Raw genomic sequence first — 12020 nt, 5'->3', positions numbered from 1 at the left:
ACTGGAGTAAGGTCAAGATCTGATCCAGTATCTCTTATTAAGTTTTTAAAAAAGAAGCCAATAGCTGGCATACTTTAGTGACTGCTGTGAGCTCTTTTTGGTTCTCTGCTTAAAGCTTACCTGCTTTGATGTTTAAATTCAACTTTTATCTACAACTTGTTAACAGCTTGAATTTAAATCTGAGTACCCTTTGTGCCTAGCCATACCTTCAAGGTGGTGATCTTACTGGTGGGTGAGAAGGTAGATCTCGCGCTATGTCAGGTTCAGGGAACCATTGCAGGATGTATGCTCGAGACACAAAAACAGCTTGGTTTGGCTCCTGGCAGTATATAAGCTACGGTCAGAAGTTTCATGCAGGATAAGTTAGGTGCTCCGCCATCTTACTATGCATTTCTAGGTACCTGAGCTATCTGCTTCTCACATTAAGCTGCAAATGTAGATCACAGATACACCCACTAGTGTTGAGGAGCAATGGCTGGACATAAGGTTGATTTAGAAAAGTGGTATTTAAAAAAAATATATATTTTTTTAGGAAACTCCATCAGAACCTCATAATGGTGAGGTAACAGAAGAAGGGGGTAAGACCCCACTTATGTCTGAAGAGGAAACAGCAAATGAAGTTCTATGTGGTGAACCAGAATTGCAGCCTGAGGGTCAAGGGGAAGAACCTTTAACACTGTGTGTTCCATTAATCCTTGAGTCTGAGGCAAAACCTTCAGAAGACACTGTATCAGAGAAGGTGAGAGAATTGAAGCAAAATGTGAAGTTATCTTTCCTTCAGAGTGTACATACCTTGCTGGCTTTTCTTTTGTTAACTAACAGATAAAAAGTAGCCCCTACCATCATATGAAATCTTGGGAGAAGCAATTACTAGGCCAGATGATGTAAATAGAATATACTAATGTTTTGTGTCTTAATATGCAGAAGGGGGACATGTATGCATGTGATACGAAAAAAAGATATGTTGTTCCAGTTTGCCCTGGCAGTAATGAAACAGCTCTTTCTCACTAAAATACTAGTTGGATGTGAGTGAAAACCACATTCTTTCTTTGTCTAGTAATTCTACCCTGAAGAAGTATACAAGCAATTAATTGCTGGCAAAATATCCTTCTAGGGCACAGATTTTACTGGGTTTTTTTGTTTATAGTGCAAAAGCAGATTGTTATGAATGCAAAATAACTATGTATGTCTAAAACATAAAACACATCTTTTTTCTTGGGAGTAATTTCAGAATGTTTTTACTGTACCTGAATCATCCTTTCAATAATTTGAAAATAGGAGAGCAACTCTGGGTCAAAAGCAGTTCACAAAATAGTCTCATGCAAAAAGGAGGAAAGAACTGACTTATTGACTGTACATGTAGTATTAAAACCTGCTGAATGCCAAAATACCTTCTGAGGTTGCTAGCTAGGGGCAGTAGTTGTTCAGCCTCTTGTATCTTCAACTGATTGTTCCCTTTGGTTGTTTTGGCACCCTTCCCCTTTACCCTCAGGTTTCAAATGCAACTGATTCAGAAGTGCTGGCAGAAGGAGGTACATTAGTAGAGGAGGAGGGTACTGAAGAGCAGCAAGAATCTGAAAAGATCGCTGTTGAAAATGCAGCTGCTTTGGCATTGAAGGAAGAGCCCTCTGATAATGGCCTGCCCAGCTCTATGGTAACTGAAGCAGTAGATGAATCTGTTTCTGAAAACATGTTGCCCAAAACAACTTCCTCATTGGAAGATCAAAATGAGGAAGCAGGGCACAACTCACAGGAGGCCCCTGTTGGCTTGAGTCAGAGTTCTTTGATAGTGGTTGAACTTGAAGGTGTTTCTTTTCAGCAGCTTCCTGGACAGGAAGGACCGAAGAACCAATTGGAAGAGCACTCAGAAGAGTCTCCTGAGCAGATGGATCAGTACACGCAGACAACAGAGCGGGCTGCTGACAGCAGCTCTGAGGAAGCAGAAATTGAGGTGCCCATTGTTGATCGGAGAACCTTGCGAAGAAAGGCCAAAGGCTACAAAGGTCCACTCAAGAAAAAAGGAAAGCCAGCTTAGAAATGAAATACTGATTGTTAATTTGTTTATTTATAAGAAAGTTATTATTTTGTGTAAAACACTAGGGTGTAACTAAACCATATGGGACATGGACACATGTTTAAAATTCTGGGTTGGACTTCCTCTTGGGATTCATCACCTTTCCTCAAGTGTTTTTGAATTTTTAGCCACTAGATGTTAAGCTTCATCTGAGTGTGAAAGTAAATAGCCAGTCTCCTCCTTTTATAAAGGATACATGCTGAATAAATACAACTGTGCTAGCAAAGGGAACAGTTTGCATATTGAGATTAAGAGAATGTAAGATTCTGTAATTCTAGGTCTCAAAATATGCAAGAAGGTGTAATCCAGCAGATTAAAACAACAGCTTCTCTCTTTGAGAATAACTTGGAACAGCTGAGTCAGTAGAAACATGGTCAGTGCAGTTCTGCCATAGCACTCTAATAATGAAGTTCTTTATGTGAAGATTAAGAGATGCCTACAAAGTAAACAATCTGTAGTTTCCAAAGTGAGCATCTTGGTAAAACTAAGTTTTCCCAGTACATATACAGAAGTGTCTGAACTGCATTCCTAACTACTTGCATGTGTTTGAGTGGTTACTTGGTTAATTGTTATGTTACAGGAAAAGGGTATGACAACTTTTTATCTCGTTTTGGTCTGAATGGAAGCAGTGCTTTGTATTTTCCAAATACTAGGCGGGTGCTGTGGGGTAACTATTAAAATGCTGTCTGCCAGGTGTGACTCCTGTGAGTTGTTTTTCAGATGGTTGTGACATTCATTAGTATGAAACTTCTACACCTTTAGGAGTTACCAGGTGACTGCTTGCAAGTAACTTTGATTCCCACTTTCTCTTCCTATCTTGGGTGCACTTCTGAGATGATAGCTTCCTAGTTCACAGCTTTTCTTAAAAGCAGCAACTAAACTTTGAATGCAAACAAAAATAAAACAGGCTTTTCACATGTTTTCCTTCAGAGGTTCTCCTGAAAATCATATATTTCACTTAATTGTCAAACAGTAAGTTATTCTTAGTTTGCAGTGTGTTTCTTCCAATAAATGAAGCTCCTCTCATAATGGGTTAAAAAATCCAGGAGAAAGAACAATGGTTCTAAGAATGGGAAGTCACACCACTATTTGTCCTGCTATATGCTTTTTCTAATGTGAGTGAACTAGTCTCCCGCAGTGTCTCAAAAATACAGGTGTCTTGAAATTGCTGTTCAGGACTTCTGAGTACAAGGTTCACTTGAATAGTTGCAATGCTGTCTTAACTTTTATCCCTCTTATGAAGTGATGCAAGAATCTGGTTTTGCATTTTGTGCTTATGCAGTTGAATCGTATTTATAATATATTTTAACAGTCTAAGATGTATTTGTACTTCTTTCAGCTGATGAAGTACTATACTTTCTTTTTAAAGCTGTTGAGAACAGTTTATATGAAAACTTTAGATTCATAGTGCACAGGATTACTGAGTGAACTCTTGAGTTTCTTGGAACTATTGCGTGTAGCTGTGTAGCCTTATCAGTGTACATACAGGTACTCCTGAATGCCATGACTGGTAATTGTTCAAGATCTTTTGTGATTGTTTATAAACATTCAAGTGAACCTTCATCTCTAAAACTAATCAAGTACTTTCTATAAGGCACATAAGACAAATCTTCTGTTTACTTCTGTATGGCTTCTCTTCTACTGCTAAGATTTATTGTGTTAAAAAAAATTGCTAGAAAACATCTCTTGCATTGCTAAGAATTTGGGGGTGTTGTGGGCTAGTAGCTTAAAGGGTGGTTGCATACAGTATATTGTGACTTGTCTTCCATTTTTAGAGCAAGATTTACTAAACATTTGTCTGCTGAGTACTTCAATTCATTGTTGCAAAATGAGGGTTATTCACCCAGTGTGCAAAAGCAGATCAACATGCAGAGTTGAGAAATTTATTTCATGTCTGCAGAGATGGGCGCTGAGCGGTAAATCAGCAAAGCTAGCGCACCTTTTCCTGGTTTTAGGAGGTTTACATACAGTTCAACAAACACGAGTTGTACAACATGATCGGCTATAACTTTTTACCTTGCTATGTACAATGCACATGCTCCAGAGGTTCAGGGCGGCTACTTTTTCAAAGTTTCTGCCTCAAGGGGAATACTTTTACTGTTATTATATTATGATGAGGACAGGTTGCTTTTGGGTAGTTTGAGCAATTAGTGGGTCTGCACATGTTTTTCTTATCCTAGTTCCACAGCATTGACTCTTGAGGGTCACTGTCTTCTGTCTGTATTGTTAACCTTATCAGTTCCTTAGATTATTTCACATTCCTCCTTCAGCTGCTTATCAATTCACCTCTTTGAGACTTAGATATATTTTCTGATATATCCTATTAATCTGTCTTCTATTACAATGTCTTTATGTATTCTCTCTAATCCTACCACCATTGTTGTGATTGTTGAGACCAAAGACCGCTTTATTAAATTAGGTCCACTTTATCACATATTTTCCTATATTGTTGTGAGGATTCCTCATAGCACAGGTGATTCAGCAGACTTTGAAGTAGGCAAACAAGTAGTGATCTGGTTTACATTTAGATTTCTTCTAAAGTTGTATAAGCTGTAAAATCAAGTTAGTATTAGTTATTTCAAGTCTAGATAAGAGCAACAATAAGATGTAAAATCCATTCATCTCTAGGTCCCTGCTCTTCACATTCAAAATATATCTTAAATAAGGGCTAATCTTACATGAGTATGAACAGTTTTTCAATTTAAGAATCTGGTTTTTCATTAGTCTTAGTCAGTTTTATTTTTAATGGTCCTATGGGGATTAATGTCCATGATTGAGGGAGCTGCTTTTACCTGTGTAAAGATGATAACACTTAGACAGCAAGTATCCTACATTATTCCTTCTCCCTTGATATGCATCTAGTTGCTCCAATTTTTATATTACTAACTGGGTATGGTTTTCTATAAAATACTTGAAAAGGGCTTCCTTCTTCACTTACTTGGGTGGTAATTCTGACCCTGGCTAAGGCAGTTGTTAAGATGTCTACCTGTTTAAGTTGGGTTTCCTGACAGAACTTTGAAATTTGCCTTTCAAGGGTTTAATTCATCCTTTCTACTTTCCACTAGACTGTGGCCTCCCAGGGGTATGTAGATCCCATTTAAACTGGAGAATTCTTTACATTCACTGGGCTACTTTTGAAATAAAATTGAGGTCCATTGTCAGGGATTAAACTTTCAGGGATTCCAAACCTAGAGATTACTTTTTAAAGATTTTAACCACTGCCACAGCCCAGTTGTTGTGGCAAGTGAAAGCTTCTGGCCATCCAGAAAATGTATCTATTAGGACAAGCAGGTACTTTACATTGTCCACATATTGGTAACTCAGAGAAGTCTCGGCCAGTATTCTCCAGAGCTTATGCCCCTTTTTAATTTGCCTGCTGGTGGCTTCCTGTGGATCTTGGGGTTATTTGTGGAGCAAATCTAGCATCTCCTAACTGTTGTGTCTGTGCTTACCGAACTTTTGGCCCTGTGGCATACCTCTTGGTGCCACCTAACATAGCATCAGCTCCCATGTGAGGTTCTTGATGTTACTTCTTGAGGAAAATTTTCATCATTTTGGCTGTAGTGATGGCTTTTTGGTTCAGAGTTGCCCACCATCCTTCCATATTCTTTGAGCATTTTATGTTTTCTGCCAATTGGTTTTCCTTCTGAGTGCCGGAGAGGTTTCATGTTAATTTTCTGTCTGGTGTTAGGGCTCCAATTACCTATTCATGCAAGGCTGCCCTTCTTGCAGTGAAATCAGTTTTTGTACTTCCCTGAATTAATTCTCCCAGTCCTTTCTAATGGCCTCTGCAGTGGATTATGCCTACTTTTTTGGTTTCAATGTTGCTTGGATAGTTTTAGGATCTGTCCACACTTCATAACATTATCCTTGGAAGTTCATTAGTCCTCATTCTTTCCAAATAGCTATGTGAGCATATAGAACCTCAAAGGCATATTTAGAGCCCATATAAATATTAACTTTGATCTTCCCCAATTTCCAGAGCCCTTAAACAATAACTTCTGTTTTCTGAGCTTGCCTTTTAAAAACTCAGTATCCTGCTAGTCCTCAGTATCCTGTTAGTTCCAAAAAGTTCAATAAGCTTATCATTGCTTCCATGCAGATTTGTTCGGTGTCAACTCCAATCAAAATGGTGTCCATGTACTGTAAAAGAGTAGCATTGTTACTACCTCTTCACCACTGCTCTTATGCTTCAGCCAACGGCTCACTTAATAAAGTAGGGCTGTCTTTAAATCCTTGAGGAAGTGTTGCTGAAAGACCAGTCACAGAAACTGAGACTTGTTTTGAAGTTTAAAAAGCAGCATTATTTATTATGGCGCTGGGAGCACAGGTAATGGGCTCACCTTATACTCAAATACTTGTTCCTTATATTCTGTATAATCATACATATGCATTAAATTATTCAAAGTCACGTACATACTCAATTATCTTCCCTGGATTCATTTACAGTAATTCTCTCCTTTTGCACATGCATAGTTTCTTCTGAATTGAGTCAAAGGGCTGCTTTTGCAACCCAAATTAATGTCTAAATACTTCATGACCCGGTCATCTTCATCCTTTTATGATGTTGCTTGGCAAAACCTGCTAGGTTTCCGTGAGATTCAGTCGTTTTTTTTCTTTCATTCTAGGTGTTCCTTTCAAGTTAGATCATAAATCTTGTCCATTCAATACCACGTCTTCTTGATGACTATCTTAACAATTACAGTAGTACAAGGACTTCTTGATTACAATCTAATAATTATACTAAGGCTGTACATATACTGAGGATATACATATGCTAAGGTTATACATTAACCCTCTGGCATTGCTGGTATCAGAACAGTCCAACATAACTGTGTCTGCCTTCTTGTAGAAAGGTTTCCCTGTTCAAAGGTGAAAACACTCATCCACCGGAATGCAAAAGAAAACATCTTTCAGATCCAGCATAGTAAAATAAGCATTGGTTTCAGGTACCGAGACCAGCAAGGTGTAAGGATTTGGTACAGTGGGATGTGTATCTTTTGTTACTTGGTTTATTACTCTTAGATCCTGTACTAGTCAATATTCTTGAGAGTGAGGTTTCCTTATGGACGGGACTGGTGTATGGAACTCAGACTGACATTCTCTAAGCGGTCTATATAGTACAAAAGTATTTTTCAGAGGCTCAGATCTTTTACATATTTCCAATCTAATAAATTATTACTCTTACCGGTCTTACTCCTGGTTTCAGTTCCATTTTAATTGAGTTAATTTTTTGCTTTACCTGGTATCTTTGAAGCCCATACCCAGAGGAATTGCCATATTCAATACACCATCTGGGATGTTCTCTTCAAGCTCCTCTGAACTTTTATCCGTCAGCAAACAAACTTGAGCTTGCCAAGCCTTATTAGGTGGGATATGGAGCTGTATGGAGTTCTCAGAGAAAATTATTTGAGCATTCAATTTGCATAGTGAGTCTCATCCTATAAAGGGAGGGGGCATTCTGGCATATGTAGAGACTTGTGAATTAGTTTAGTATTTCTAATCATACATTCCATAGGTTGTAAGAACAGCTGTAAAGTCCTTTTTCTTGTTGCCCCCACAATTGGGATCGTAGTTTTACTGAGATGCTCTTTACAACTTGTTGCTACTGAGTGGGTGGCCCCACTGTCTTACTAAAAAAATCTATGGTATCATTCCCCAGCTTTACTGGAACCAGGGGATCAGCTGGGGAGGCCTTAAGTGTTCTTGCCTGGTCTCCATTTGTTATCTGAACCCTCCAACGTGATCAGTGCTTCCTGACTGATTTTGCTTTTGCCTGCCCTGTGGGGACATTAGTTTTTCCGTTGACCTTGCAGATTTCTTCCCAACCCCCTTCTTTCTCTTCCCCTTTTCTTCCTCTACCTGTTCCTCTGTTACCTGTAGCAGTGTCGGTTACAGCTGCTGCCAATATAGATGTCTGCAATTTCATCCTAGTCTGTTCTTGATCTGTTTTCTCCTCTAGGTTTTTACACGCTTCATATGCTCCCTCTATCAACTGCAAGATAGACCATTCCTCCTGTCCTGTCAACCTTCTGCAACTTTTTTTCTTGTGATGGTTGTCCAATGAATAACATGTTAAACGTTTTCTGATTTAGCTTCCTCATCTGGATTTAAATCTATCTACTTTGTGTGTGCTAGCCAAAAACTTTCATAAAAATCTGATGGACTTTCTTTAGGACCCTGTCTCACCTTATATAGGGATTATGCATCAATGTTGTAGTTCCCAAAAGCGAGTACATTCTGTCAGGGTTTTCCTAGTAAGAACTGATAGTTTCCAGCTCAATAAATAAGAGGTCGTAAACGGCATGTACAAAAACTTGTAAGCCCTCCACCCCCACTGCTTATCTCAGAGGTGCTTGACTCATTCATTGGATTTGCCCCCTGGTCCTGCTAGGAACAGGACTAAAATTTTTATCACACATCTGTTTTGTTTTTGAAATAATGGTGATTTTTCTGAATTTGTACCCTGTAGGAGTGGGGCTATGGGCACCAGCAGTTGTACGTCCTCTGGTTCCTCCCCACTACAACATACAGTCCCATTCTTACTGCATATACATGCGTCTCCACATACACTCCTTTTCTGGCCCGCACAGCATCAATGTATCTCCCCCCCAGCTGGCACTTCTTCTGAATATCTAGTTCTCTGTACAAAGTCATAAAGGTATCAGTAAAAGGCACTTTGTCCCGCTTCCCCCCTCAATGAAAAAAAGAGTATGAATTGTAATATGGTGTTAAATTATAAAGACCCATTTTCTGGCCCCCTGTTCATCATCGTCCAATTTATAGTTTGGCCACTAGTCATTACAGTATCTCTTTATCTGTAGTCATCGTATCACCCCCAAACTTACTCCGATGTTTCAAAATACAACCCAAAGGACTACAGGGTGTAATTATGGGTTGGCCTGATCCCATTTCAACCCAGTACTCAGATTTGTTGGGTCTCATTGCCCACCCTCCCCAGGTCGGTAATTCCCTTGTGTGCACTCATCTCTGACTCCCTGGCCAATTAGGGCACTCCTGCCAAGCCTCTACATGTGACCTAATCTTCCACAGAAGCAATCTAATTTATAATTAAATTTTACACTTACTTGTAAGTAATTCACCCCCTTTTGCCCTTATGCAAATATCTCTGTTTGCAAATTACAAATTATCTTTGAGTCACTTGTCACCTTGACTTTAGAGAGCATCTGGAGGAGTCCCCAGTCAGTAGGGTGGCGCATGCTGGAGCTCTGTCCGGTCTGGTCCGCTGTTGGGGATGGGAAGACAATCCAGGCAAGGCCTTATGGCTGTCTCATCTGGATCACCAAAAACGTCGCAAAATGAGGGTTCTTCGGCCAGTATGCAAAAGCTGATTAACACACAGAGCTGAGACATTTGTTTATTTTATGCCTGCACAGAGATGGGTGCTGAGCGGTAAATCAGCAAAGCTAGCACACCTTTTCCTGGTTTTAGGAGGTTTACATACAGTTCAACAAACACGAGTTGTACAACATGATCGGCTATAACTTTTTACCTTATGTACAATGCACATGCTCCAGAGGTTCAGGGCGGCTACTTTTTCAAAGTTTCTGCCTCAAGGGGAATACTTTTACTGTTATGATTATATTATGATGAGGACAGGTTGCTTTTGCCTAGTTTGTCTGAGCAATTAGTGGGTCTGCAAATGTTTTTTTTTATGCTAGTTCCACAGCATTGACTCCTGAGGGTCACTGTGTTCTGCTGGACTCTTCAGGGTCACTGTGTCTGTGTTCTGTTAGCCTTATCAGTTCCTTGGATCATTTCACATTCCTCCTTCAGCTGTTTCTCATCAAATTGATATAAATATATCCACTTCCAAAAAGTTAAGGGTTCTTTTGCTTATGAAAACTAAGTCCCAGTTATTTCAATTACTTCTGGGTGGATTTTTGAGAAGTGTGGTTATCACTTGTGTTCTCTGTGAGGTTGGAAAACTGTGTTTCTGAGAAGGTAATGTCAGTCATCTGGCTTTTACTTTTCATGGTTAAATTGGAACTGATACCATTAGTATCTTTCTTTTAATACATTTGCATACTGAACACGTAAATATTACAACAAGATTATTAGATTGGGACGGTCTTGTTTTCTACTGAGAACAATCAGATTTCTGATCTCATTTCAGTGAGTCAGTTTTAAATACTAAACATCTTTAAATATTCATATCTTTAAGTATGCTCTTAAGTAGATACCTCTGTAGATGTGGGGTACTTGAAATGGTAGCTGATAGCCAGTTTGGTAAAGAATGTGGACAGTTGGGATGCATTTAGCAATTCTGATAACCGGTACACTCTTGAAAACTCGACACTGTTCTAATTGTGATCACAGCAGTACTTTGAACTAAAGGGCATCATTTATTTCTGTAACAACTTCTTTGGCATCAATCGTCTTGCAGTAAAGACTGTAGCAAAATCTTAACAGTGATTTTAAATAATAGTTTTTATTGCTGTACTGACTGTCCCATTGGAACAGCAGTTTAATAGTCTATACCTTCTTTTACATTAATGCAAGGGAACTTACCTGGCAGTTGTATTGACTGAAGTGTTTTACCTTGGGAAAACCAGTGGTTTTTAGGCTTGGGCAATTTTTTTTGGTCTGCTACCTGTCTGTCTTATTACAATGAAATTCTTAAAAGATTTTTAAGATCTTACTGCACCAGCAACCAATGATTAAAACATCAACTTTATACAAATTTGTACCAAATTCTATTACAACATGCTGTAGATCTACATGTGTACAGTGAAAGCAAGCAGTATTATTTTTGAGCTTTATATAGTTTAGGAATAGAGTTTAAAGAACATTCATTTGTAACTTCAGCACTGCACTTCAATGATAAATTGTTTTGTGTTTGAATCCAACATTTGTTCAAATGTGTTTCTTGTACTGCTTGTTAACAGGATTTGATTTGCTTCTCCCCCATTCTTTTTTGGTCTGTTTTCATTTCATGCAGAATTCTTGTTTGCTGTTCTCATGCTTCATAGCACTTTACATGAAAATGTACATGTTTTATTTCAAATGTGCTTTTAACTTACCTGAAATTATGTCTGACCCTTGTTTATTGCTTTTTAAATACCATTTCATTTGTAGATGTCTGTAATCAAATTGATAATTGACAGTGTCATCAGCACTAAGTTAAACATAGCAACAAATAGGCCTAAGTTTCAGCTTCTCTGCTTTACATGACCATTCTAAAATTTTATTTGCAGGATGATACACCTCTAGATTTCTGTTCACAAACGCGTTGTTAGATGTTTTCTAAACTAGTGATACTCTGTTTATTGAAGATGTATTGCTATTCTAGAGTATTGTACTTAAGTCTTGCTACAGTGATAGATTTCCTTTTTTTAGTACTGTCTTGGCTGCTTTTGGAATATTTTGAAGTAGTAATTAAACTTATATTTTGTGATTATTTTTTTCTTGGGTTTTAGTATTTGAGTCCTTTCTGCTGTACAGGAAGAATGTTTTAAAGTGGTTCAGTTCACTAGAACTAGCATAATGTTACAACCTGCTACCAAGGAGCTTTAAAAGGTCAAAGATTATTAATGGAAAAATCTTCTATTAATTAAAATAATTTCCTGTACTTAATTAGCTTATGTGTAAGACTTTTATGAAAAAGGGTGCAGAATAGGCTCTTCTGAATGTTACAGCATGCATTCTGCTGTTTATACGACCTATGCAAGATGATGTAAACTTAGCAGTTACTGGTGTAGTTTGCTGCAGACAAGCCAACTAGAAATGCTGTAACCAGCTCCCTACAGTGTGGTGTATTAAAACATTTTATGTGCAACAATTGTGTTATTCAGCCAACAAGTCATGTATTTTGAGCACAAAATGTAGTGATGTTCTTGAGACAGCTGTAGAAAATTATTCTGTTCATGTTATTTGTTAATGTGCAGTAAAGGGTAAAGCAACAAGAACTTAAAACAGAGGCTTA

The 12020-nt window shown here is 38.3% G+C and overlaps 1 protein-coding gene across 4 annotated transcripts in view; it reads left to right on the top strand.

Annotated features, from left to right (window-relative positions):
- The window catches only part of FAM169A (family with sequence similarity 169 member A), a 37892-nt gene extending 26392 nt beyond the window's left edge, over positions 1-11500 (top strand). For all 4 annotated transcript variants that reach the window (XM_037373607.1, XM_037373608.1, XM_037373606.1 and 1 more), the window contains exons 12-13: positions 533-739; positions 1493-11500. In XM_037373607.1, coding sequence (XP_037229504.1) covers positions 533-739; positions 1493-2035 — 750 coding nt within the window. In that variant the 3' untranslated portion in view covers positions 2036-11500. The remainder of the gene's footprint in view (positions 1-532; positions 740-1492) is intronic.
- The last annotated feature ends 520 nt before the right edge of the window (positions 11501-12020 follow it).

This window comes from Falco rusticolus, chromosome Z (genome assembly GCF_015220075.1).
Source record: "Falco rusticolus isolate bFalRus1 chromosome Z, bFalRus1.pri, whole genome shotgun sequence".
In the NCBI taxonomy this organism is placed as follows: domain Eukaryota; kingdom Metazoa; phylum Chordata; class Aves; order Falconiformes; family Falconidae; genus Falco; species Falco rusticolus.
The sequence above is the reverse complement of the archived record's forward strand: the minus strand, read 5'-3'. Positions and strand labels throughout refer to the sequence as shown.